Source organism: Heloderma suspectum, chromosome 1 (genome assembly GCF_057233095.1).
Source record: "Heloderma suspectum isolate Gila_16-S chromosome 1, 16-S_ref, whole genome shotgun sequence".
Classification (NCBI taxonomy): domain Eukaryota; kingdom Metazoa; phylum Chordata; class Lepidosauria; order Squamata; family Helodermatidae; genus Heloderma; species Heloderma suspectum.
Window position 1 is genome coordinate 98,898,611 of NC_139458.1, and position 11,711 is coordinate 98,910,321.

General features: G+C 43.5%; 1 protein-coding gene across 1 annotated transcript in view; it reads left to right on the forward strand.

Moving 5' to 3' along the window:
* NAV2 (neuron navigator 2) overlaps positions 1-11,465 on the forward strand; it is a 368,840-nt gene extending 357,375 nt beyond the window's left edge. The window contains exons 35-36 of the mRNA XM_084852298.1: positions 6,497-6,700; positions 9,067-11,465. Coding sequence (XP_084708424.1) covers positions 6,497-6,700; positions 9,067-9,192 — 330 coding nt within the window. The 3' untranslated portion in view covers positions 9,193-11,465. The remainder of the gene's footprint in view (positions 1-6,496; positions 6,701-9,066) is intronic.
* Positions 11,466-11,711: the final 246 nt, after the last annotated feature.

Sequence of the window (11,711 nt, forward strand, 5' to 3'; positions counted from 1 at the left end):
CATTTGCACAAGAATAGTTACTGCTAGATCACCCCGAAGGTGTTTTCAGCAACAACATAAACAAAATTAGGTGGTGGAACATATTTTAAGGAGTGAAAGGGAAGATTTAAGATCACAAGCCAAACCCTTTTTGTTTAGGAGACTTGAAAATGGAATCTGAATTTTGTAAGTATCCATTTACCAGTTCAGTCTCTGGTTTTTATTTATTGATTTGATTTGTACCCTGTCTTTCTACCAAAAAAAATGGCACTCAAAACAGCTTACAATCATAGATAAATAAAAACTTGATTAAAACAATAATGAAATAAGTACATTAAAGACACAGTTAAGAACAACAATAACAGAATAAAAACAGCACCCAACCCAACAGAGCCACTTATACGCTAAAGGCCTGCTTAAATAAGAAGGTCTTTGCCTCCCCACGGAAGGACAGCAGGGATGAAGCCAACCTAGCCTTGCTCAGCAGGGAATTCCACAGCCTGGGAGCAGCGACCAAGAAGGCCCTCTCTCATGTCACCACCAAATGCACCTCTGAAGGTGGCTGTCTCAAAAGAAGGGCCTTTCCCAAAGATCTTAAAACCTGGGCAGGCTGGTATGGGAGAAGGCAGTCTTTCAGGTAGCCTGGTCCCAAACCGTATAGGACTCTATAGGTCAACCAGCACTTTGAATTCTGCCCAGAAACAGACCGGTAGCCAGGGAAGCTGTTGTAACAAAGGAGTCATGTGTTCCCTGTAACTGGCTCCCATCAACAGACTGGCCGCAGCATTTTGGATCAGCTGAAGTTTCCAAACAGTTTTCAAAGGCAGCCCACACAGTGTGTTGCAGTAGTCCAAACAGGATGTAACTAAGGCATGGCCAGACCTCTCTAGGACCATGGCCAGACGTCTCTAGGAATGGGCATACTCGCCTCAGCTGTGCAAACGTTTTCCTGGCCACTGCAGAGACTTGGGCATCCAGGTTCAGGGGCAAGTCCAGAAACACATCCGAAGAGTGAGCCTGAGTCTTCAGGGGGAGTGTAACCCCATCCAGCACAGGTTAAGCCCCTATTCCTTGATCTGCCTTTCGACATGACTAGCACTGGATGGGCCTGATCTCGTCTGATCTCAGAAGCTAAGCAGGGTCAGCCCTGGTTAGTCCTTGGATGGAAGACGGCCTGGGAATCAGGCTTCCTGCACTGAGCAGGGGGTTGGACTCAATGGTCTTGTAGGCCCCTTCCAACCCTATGATTCTATAACCAGGAGCACTTGTCTTGTCTGGATTAAGCTTCAGTTTGTTCACCCTCATCCAGTTCATTACCAGCATCACCAGTTAAGTTACACCTTACCTCCTTATTCCACCCTGACTCCTGCAACAACTGCTGACCATCTGACAAGACCCCTGCAAGACCCCTGTGATTCATTGGTGGATTTAATTGAGAAGCCTTGCCTTCGAATCACATGGCTCCACCTAGTGGACACATCTGCTCAGTAACCATTTGTTGTGCTGTCAGAATAGGATGTAAATTCTTTTCAGGAAGCAGAGGGCAGAAATCCACTTTCCTCACGTGTTTGGATACAATCTGTATTTTTTGCACCATTATCAAATGTTTCATCAAATGTATTTACATCTTTCTGGAGAAGTATTTTTGCTTCCTAGGTTCTGTTTTGTTAATATCTGTAGCCTGGATCAAAAGAAGTGATCCCTTGTTCCATGATCCCAAAGGAACGTGCGTTTCTCAAGCTACAACCCCCTCCCCCCACTCCATACTACATGGCAAACCTCTTTTGACAGTAAGGGAGTTTCACAAACAATTAATGATATGGGGAGAAAAATTAAAGTTCCACAGGGTGTGCCCAAAGGTAGCTCTTCGGTTCATAGTCGGGGGGGGGGGTTTACTATTATTCAGGTCTGCTGCTCTCATATACACTGAGATAGTACTTTTGTCCATAATGGTCATGTACTTAAAAGGGAGGACCAGCGTCTGTCCTTCCTTTACCTTCCTGGTATTAAGACACCATCACAAGTCTGCAGTATCATAGGTATCATCTTGGACTGTAAGCCTGCGGGCAGGGCCTGTTTTTATCCATAATTTATGTACAGCAGCAGTGCAGCCCAACAGCCGAATTCCATCTTGGAGAAACTCTTGGGGGCTGCATTCCAGTGGTGGGCAGAGCTGAAGGCAAAAGGGGTGGGACCAAAATACCAGCCTATTTTAGCTTAAACCTCTGACTGCCAGTTACTCAGCATACAGAGAGGCATTTCAACCTTTTAGAATGGGGGGAAATGCACAAAACCCAATAAACCACCAAAAAAATCAGTGGTTGAGGGAAAAGGGATGGGGCCAGAGGAACAGCTGTGGCCTTCTGGGGAACCCTGGAGAGCCAGAGTCAGCCCCTGGGCCTGCGGTTCTCCACCCCTAATGTACATTATTTAACGTTTAGTGGATTATGGTGATGGTGGCTTTGTATTTCTTTGGCCTTGTATTTTTTAAACAGCAGTGCACCATGGCACATGTCAGGCTTCTCTTGAAACTCAGGGAGTTCCATAAACAGGTTAGTTAGTTAGTTAGTTAGTTAGTCAGTTCATTTCTATACTGCCCAATAGCCAAAGCTCTCTGGGCGGTTCACAAAAACTAAAACCACAAAGCACAACATAAAACAAAATAAAATATGAAAGCTTAAAACCACAAAATAACAGTGCAACCAGAATAAAACATAGCAGCAATGAAGAGATTTAAAATACAGATTTAAAACACCAAAGCTAAAAGACTAGGAAGCTAAAATGCTAAAATATTAGGAGAATAAAAAAAAGTCTTCACCTGGTGCCAGAAGAAGTACAATGTAGGTGCCAGGCGAACCTCTCTAGGGAACTCATTCCACAGCCGGGGTGCCACAGCAGAAAAGGCCCTCTTCCTGGTAGCCACCTGCCTCACTTCCTTTGGCAGGGGCTCCCAGAGAAGGAGGATGATCTTAGGGTCCAGGCAGGCACATATGGGAGGAGTTCATGTTGTTGGGTTCTGCTGTTCAGAAGGATAGAGTCAAGTTTCTACTGGGCATGTCCAAGCTTTTGGGCATGCCTAAAAGAACTCTTTGGATTCTGGCCAAGCTGCATTGGCTGGCATGTTTGAAACATGCAAACTCTGGTCAAATAGGGACATGCTCCATTTGCATAAAATAGACTTGGTTTTGCTTTCTGGTCTTGGAATGCTAATCACAAAATTACATTGGAGATTTGCAGGACTGTCAAATTACAATGTGTAAGCAAAGAAACATAAACAGTGTTTACTTCGGTATGTGTTTTGAGTTTTTGAACAGGGAAAATGAAGAAAGATGCAAAGAACAAGGAAGGTAATATGATAGGCTCAATCCACAGATGAGAAATACATGGTCCTGTTTGTGGATTTCTGTTCTCATCTATTTGTTGTGTATAATAAATACTTAAGGGGAAAATGTCTTGTCTTTATTTACAATGTAGCAACACCACCCCTAATTGTGTTAGACAGGCAATGCAGATTAGATGTGTTTTGGAGAAGCTTCAAATGGACATAATCCAATGGTTAAAAAAAAAATCAATGCAGACAAGGCTTTCATTTGACATAGCTATATATTTTTTTCTTTATTCACTACTCAAGAGACTGTTCACCGTAGTATTTTGGCCATAATGGCCAAGTGAATGCATATACCACCAGATTGTTATTTTAATTATGTCTCAGCTGGTTCTAGGGAAATTATCTATCTCGTATTTTCTTGCAAAACTAAGTTTTAAAGATGAGCCATGGGCAAGAGCAGCCCTAAGAAAGGGGAAACTCTGACCCAGGACTGGTGGATGAAATATGCAGATTTAAAAGGACTTTCAAGTGCTTATCAGAATCCACCGCTAGATTCTTAAAGATTTAGGGTGCTTCCACATGGAGGGCTCCTAATGCTACCAATCAGAAGGCATTGTGCATCTATTCCATCTTTTTTTCCCCTTAATGGGTTTTCTGTGTTAAGAAAAAAAGATGGAAGAAGAGGTGGGAAAACACAGGAGGGTGACAAATGGAAGACAATATCATCTGGACTCCCCCTTAAATTCTGGGAATGAGACAGGGCAATAGTGCAATAAAAAACTCATCTGAAAGCACCCATGAACCTTTTATTTCTTCCTTTCTTCCTTCCTTCCTTCCTTCCTTCCTTCCTTCCTTCCTTCCTACCTACCTTCTTGGTTTGAGAGTTTGTTCTGAATGTGGTGTATGTTCTATAGTAAAGGCATTGGGATCCCTCTGTATGCAAGGCGCAGCTCAGCTGAAATTGCTTTTTGGTTTTCTGCATTGGCGGTCTCTGTCACTGTTACAGGCATTTGGCTCTATCCTATAATGACTATGGAGGGATTGCAGTTGTGGGTTTTGGTTTGCATGGAAATACTTATGTCCAGAGGATTAATGCTACTCAGATGTTCTCATAATGTGTCCTTAGTCTCTGTGGGGTTTTAATGCTTGATGTTCCACCATATGATACATAGGCAAGTAAGCACCTTCAGAACTGTAAGCAAAACTGTCTAGCAAGTGAAATACAATCCCCAAAAGGGCAGCCACCTAAAACTCTCTATTAAGGCATGAAACGGGAATATTTATTTTCATCTGAAACAAGTTTATGTGCCTCAGCTTTAATCTTGCTGAAATGACTTTGGCAAGCCCAAGGAGCTGCATATTCACAAACAAGCACATGGTTCGACAGAGGAGGGTCATTTGTGGTGTCTTTCTGAACTCCAGTCAAATCAAAACACCTCTTCAGAGTGGTTAGGCTACATATGTTTGAAGTAGATGACTAAAATGCGCGGACTCACCTGATCCTTGGAAGCTTTGGCACCAAAGCAGGAAATCCATGCCAAGCACTGAAATCTAGTTCTTTGATGGCTTTGGAACTAAACTTACAAGCAAACAGTTTGGGGAGGGTGCTTCTTCGGCTGAGCCATGTTTAGTCTACAATGAAAGGTGATCAGAGAAACATCCTACTTCCATTGCTGTAAACATTTTTCTCTGGCGTGACATTCTGAAAGGACACTGTTGGCCCTCTCTCTGTGTAACCTAGTGATTCCCAAATGAAGGTCCTTTTCTGAAGTGGTCTTGGCTAGCAAGCTATTTTTAAAAGTGAAGTTTTACTTGCTGTGTTAGAAAATACCTGCAGGACTGTTTTGTTCTGCCTTTCTCTATTCCTTTAGTAGCTCAACCCATTACTCTTTGAGAGTGCTTTGGTCAGAGTTATGTACTTCCTCTAAATAACGAATGACCTCTGGCTAGGCGGCATTACTAGGGGTGCCTGTTTTTCAACTGGCCTTTGAGCTATGATCAGTATCCAATGGTGCCATCGTGCTAGCAGGACCAGCAGTTGCTACAGCAACTAGAAACGACTCCAAACTAGTGTTTCAGGTGAGCTGACTTGGGGCCAGGTTACCTTAGAGATTGCCTCACCCTTTATGTCCCTGCCCATCCCTTGTGGTCCTCAGATAGAACACTTCTGACAGTATCACATGCTCCAGATGTTTGCTTCAGCAATACTTGTAACAGAGCATTTAGTGTTGCAGCACACACCCTCTGGAACACGCTCCCTATTGACATAAAGCAGGCATCTCCAGATCTGATCTTTAGATGTCTGCTCAAGACCCACCTCTTCGTGCACATCACTTGTCTGACAAGGAATCCATGTAGGTCTTCCATGGAATCACAGTCAGTTGTAGAGGGCTCGATTTGGTCCATACTGTTACCCCATATGTACTGATACGTCAGTCTAGATTCACCTAACACATACAGATGTCATGGCTGCATATTATCTTGCTGCCTGTCAGGAAATTTGTCCACCATCAATGATATTTTGATTGAGGGACTCCTCATAAGCTTCTGAGGAATCTCGGGGTTCCCTAGAACACAGTTCCAAAACCAGTGTTGTCATGTACAGAGGTCTGGGAGAAAGTTAGGTGTTCAAACATGGAGCATGAGCTCCAGATGTTTTGGAATCAATGTTCCACTTCACTTGCAATTATCACATATCATCCATGAATGGATGGAGCTTTGTAATTAAAGAGGGAGAATGAGGAAGTGGGGAAGCACTCAAAGTTTTGGCCATCCATATGTTTTTGCCTATAACTCCCAGCAGCCCTAGCTAGCATAGCTAATGGTGGGGGATCATGGGAGTTGTAGGCATGATCTGGAAGAAGGCAAGTTGCCCACTCCTGGTTTAGACATTTTTCCACATTGGAAGATTTCTTATATGAGAGGTCAGCATGCTTATTTATTTAGCTCATTTACATCCCACCTTTCTTCCATCGTGGAATTCAAGGCAGGTACATGGGGCTCCCAGGAGGTCTCCCATCCAGGCATTGACCAGACATAGGTCTGCTTAGTATCAGTAAGATGGCTGCATCATATGCCCTCAGACCAAGTCTGAGGGTTGCTCTACAATATCTCAGACGCTTAAAATATAATAAATAAATTTAATATCTATCCCTTTTATTACGGATGATTTCTTGTTCTTGCTTGCAGTTGTATGGAAGAAGAGCACCATGGGAGGACCCTGCCAAATGGGTAATGGACACTTACCCATGGGCAGCCACCCCACAACACCATGAATGGCCTCCTTTAATGCAACTGCGGCCAGAGGATGTTGGATTTGACGGTTATTCTATGCCACGGGAAGGTTCAACCAGCAAGCAAGTTCCACCCAGTGATGCTGAGGGAGATCCTCTGGTGAGATTTGTCAGTGGGATATTATTTGCAAGTTACGTTAGATGATAGTTATATGTTGTGATGTTTGAAAGCTGTTCATCACAAGTAGTCTGTGAAACATACACACAGATGACTCCAGTGAAGCCCATTTGTGTTTTGTAGTCCATGCTAGAACTTTAGAATTATGCATTAAATGTGATGGGGTGTATTTGGGTCGGAGCTCACATCATGTCTGTGTGATTGCATTGTCTATGTTTTGTGTGAACCTTAAGGATGTATTGTGGCAAGCATCTCTTTTTCTGCAGAGTGAGTGGGACAGTGCAATCGCACCACTTAGTAGCCAGAGATTATAATAAATTATCTAACCCTCCCACGATATTACCTATCCAGACCACAGGGCCTGATAATTTCATGTGTTGGTTTATTTGTTTGGAATATTTTTGGATTGCCCTGCCACTCAGTGAGTGCTCCATTACACAGGCTGCATTCACTGGAGGATTACTTTAAGCCAGTTGCTACTGTGAAAGACCTACCTAGTATGAAACATGGCCTTATTACCTACATCACAAGGCTATAATTTGTGCTTTTTTCTCTCAATCAGTACATTTTGGTGCCCTTTTCAAATTGGAGCAGCACTACAGAAACTGGTTGTCCATGGATTCATCTCACAGCACTGCTGCAGTGTTCAAAATATTACAAACTAGTGGCAAGCCTAGATCTGTCCCAGAGGATACTAATTCTACAGAAAACTCCACACTGTTGGTTCTGCCCATGTGATCGTCAGCCTTTACACATTATGGTACTGCTGTGAGATAAACCTCATGGAGAAGGGGCACCCAAAAATCTTACTGTTTTGTGCCATATGATGAAATAACTATCTGGTGGACCCACAGATGGCTTCAGAATTGGACTCAAAGAGTGCTTATCAATGGGACCTTCTCAAACTGGGGAGAGGTAACGAGCAGGGTACCGCAGGGCTCAGTCCTGGGCCCAGTGCTCTTCAACATTTTTAGTAATGACTTGGAGGAAGAGGTGCAGGGAATGCTGATCAAATTTGCAGATGACACAAAATTGGGCGAGATAGCCAATACCTTGGAAGACAGAAACAAAATTCAAAGTAATCTTGATAGGCTGGAGCGCTGGGCAGAAAACAACAGAATGACATTTAATAGGGATGTATGCCAAGTTCTGCACCTAGGAAAAAGAAACCAAATGCACAGTTACAAGATGGGGGATACGTGGCTCAACAATACTACAAACGAGAAGGACCTTGGAACTGTTGTAGACCACAAGCTGAATATGAGCCAACAATGTGATGTGGCTACAAAAAAGGCAAATGCTCTTTTGGGCTGCATTAATAAATGTATAGCTTCCAAGTCCTGTGAAGTACTAGTTGCCCTCTACTCAACACTGGTTAGGCCTCATCTTGAGTACTGTGTCCAGTTCTGGGCACCACACTTTAAGAAGGATGCAGACGAGCTGGAGAGGGTTCAGAGGACAGCAACAAAGATGATCAGGGGACTGGAAACAAAGCCCTATGAAGAGAGACTGAAAGAACTGGGCATGTTTAGCCTTGAGAAGAGAAGACTGAGGGGGGATATGATAGCACTCTTCAAGTACTTGAAAGGTTGGCACAGAGAGGAAGGCCAGGATCTCTTCTCAATCATCCTAGAGTGCAGGACACAGAATAATGGGCTCCAGTTACAGGTAGCCAGATTCCGGTTGAAAACTTCCTGACTGTTAGAGGAAAACAACAATAGAACCAATTACCTAGGGAGGCAATGGGCTCTTCCACACTGGAGGCATTCAAGATGAAGCTAGACAGCCATCTGTCAGGGATGCTTTGACTGAGATTCCTGCACTGAGCAGGGGGTTGGACTCGACGGTCTTATAGTCCCCTTCCAACCCTGCTATTCTATGATTCTATGAAAATAGGTTACGTGCAGTGTCTCAAAATGTGTTATACTCTCTTGCCACCACCCTTCATACAAGCTGCAGAAAATTTTGGTAAAAGCATGGTAACATTTAGAGTTCATACTTCCACATCAATTACATTGCATGACAGCTGCAGAAGTCACAACATGATGAGGGGCAGATGGGTGCTTTGAATCGTCCAGAGTAAGGTTTAACATTAGCCTTTAGGACTACTGAATTTTCATCCAACTAGTATCCAGCTTGATTCCCACCACATGGCTTCTGCAAAAGTCAACATACCTTAGGAAAGAATGGGTTTCTGAGTCTGCTTCATTTTACTTCTCAGGATATTGACTGCTAACTGCAGATACATGGTTAACACAACATGTAAACTCCTGTCTGTATCAGTTACCACATTTGCAAATAGTGCTGAAATTCAAGTAGCGCTTCTTGTCCTTTCTATATTTCCTCAGATGAACATGCTGATGAGATTGCAAGAGGCAGCTAACTATTCCAGCCCACAGAGTTACGACAGTGACTCCAACAGCAATAGCCATCACGATGACATCCTTGACTCATCCCTGGAGTCAACATTATGATGCACAACTAGCGAAAATGGTTGCTTGCTTCCCTTGGCCCTTCTCCTGCCTCGCTTAGAAAAATGAATCACCAATCCATGAGGATAACTGGTCTTTGGTCCAGATGGACGTCTCAGTATTACAGCTGCAAGAACAATACAAACTGATTTCGTCCCCTCTGCCCCCTCCCTGTTCAGTGTCAAATATGGGTGCAGGCAACCCAGTTGATGTTTTTGTATCGTGTTTTTATTTTATGTTTTTTCCTTAATGAGAACTGCACTACTTTGTTTTTGTTCTTTTGACATTGCTGTGAGCTCACATGCCTAAGACACTGAATACATTTTTTTTCATAAAAACGATATTAGTCATAGTAATTTCTGGGGAGAGTGGGCTGGGGTGGGGGAGGAAAAACACTCTCCTTCAAAGATTTGAAACAAAAGATCTTTGTGCCATGTACTGTCCAGAAAGGGAGTAAAGGTGTGGATCTTGCCTATGCTGCTTCTGACCATTGCTGACTGCTTCATTCGGTAATGGCTGAATTTTTACAAGTCACCTTTTAATCTAACCTCAGCTACAGATCGTTCTGGTGCTATATAGAAAAATTGCTTGCCTTGATAATAATGTTCCATAAAAGGCAAAGAGATGAAAAACAGGAAAATCCAAAATATTCAAATATACCTGCATACATACATGCAAAGAAGAAGCAGGCTGTTCTCCAGTTTGAGACCCTGGCTTTTTATATTTCTATATTTCATTTTGTTTACATAGATGCAGACATTTGGCTCAATCTACTGAGCACATCATCTGTGCGACTCCCCTGAAGCAATTAAGCAACCATTTTGGCCAAGATCCAAAGAATGGATATGCACATGTAGGAGGAAACCAAACACGCAGCTGGACTTTTACTTTCACTTTTTGTTTCGGCAGTTCTCACTGCTGAAGAGTTGAGTGTCTTCTGAAACTTGATAGCAGCTTGTCTCTTCAGCAGTAGGACCTGTATAAGAAAAAGTGAAAGCAGAGTACCAGTATAGTTCTCCTTTGTGAATGCATATCCATTAACATCAGTTAATGTTTTTTAAACACTTGCTGGGAGAAATTCACTATAATTTAGTGAATTATAACACTATTATTTAATCAATACTTAACAAAATTTTGAAGAGGCACTTGTCAGTACTTAGTCCTTTGCCCTGGCCCAGTACATTTTAAAAACTTTCTTTCTTTCTTGAACATCATGCCTCAGAGCAAAACCTTTCTGAAACTCCCTCCTTTTCAAAAGCGATGTCAGGGTGGACACTGAGCCCATAGAATCCCAGAGTAGTTCTGATTCGGAGGAAGAGCAGTCGCTCCTGGGAGAGGAGCGCACCCCTTTTTCCCAGGGCCTGCAGCTGACAGAGATTCCTCCCACCCACATTCCTAGATTAGAAAGCAGTCCAGGGAGTGACCCAGCACCAATAGCAGACTGGTTGGATGCATGGCGCAGACAAGAGAGCGGCGCCAAATGGAGAGCGCGGAAAGGAGGTGTAGCGCCCGGTTGGCTCTCAAAGAACGGTTGCGCCCAGAGGATCCAAGGGAAAAGGGGAGGGATTCTCCCTAGTCCTTATATTCAGGGGTCTGCCAGTAATTTCTTTTCAAACGGGGACCAACTGTTCCAACTTAGGGCATAGGGATGCTGCCGCTCAGATCTAGTTGCTACCTGTAGAGCTGTAAGTTGTAAAAGAAGAATAAAGCTTTGAAAAGAATCCCTTTGTCTGCGTCTGGACTTGGCTACTGGATTAGACTGAGAGAGCCCTCCAAGGAGCCCGTGACAAGCAGCCTGTCATGAGGCATGGGAGGCTGCTGTTTATGGGGGAAACCCCGTCTAAGGCCCCTTTGGGCTGGTGGACCTAGTTCCATAGTTCTTTGGGCTCTGGCCAGTGCCTCTTGAAGTCAGAAGTAGAATCAGCTGCCCCATGCAGATGTTCCCTCCACATGTAGGTTACATGCATGGGGTAAATGGGATCACACTTGTTTGTTCCATATTTGGCATTGTTGCGCCCTGCTGGTCTTCCCTTCCCTGCCTGTATAGGCACTCCTCTTTGGATGACCCACTGGATGTGCAGATGGCAGGAGCCAGGGCAGAGAGAGATCGCAGTAGAAAGGGTGACACCTGCAGGCATGGAGGAGGGAATGCCTGAATGGAGGTCCAGGTGCTTATTTATTTCTGTCTTTCCCTTTGCTTATCTAACACTGGTTACCACCCGTTGGGACAGACATTTGTTATCGCCATGGGATAAAGTCATCTGCCTTAAGTCAGCATGAAGAAAAAGATAAAAGAAGGATAACATTTTATCCTGAGCCAGTGGAAGTCCGGTATCCCACATAAAATTTAAGTGAGACTGAATGTACTTGTTAAACATACGTGAATTTCTACCAGCAAGCTCAGACATTTCTTCTTAAATAGAGATTTTGTAGATAGCTTTTCTAATAAATAAAGTAAAATTGTCATGGCTTTTAAAATCTGTGCTCATAATGCAGTCAGGCTTAAGCTGTGTGAAATAAGT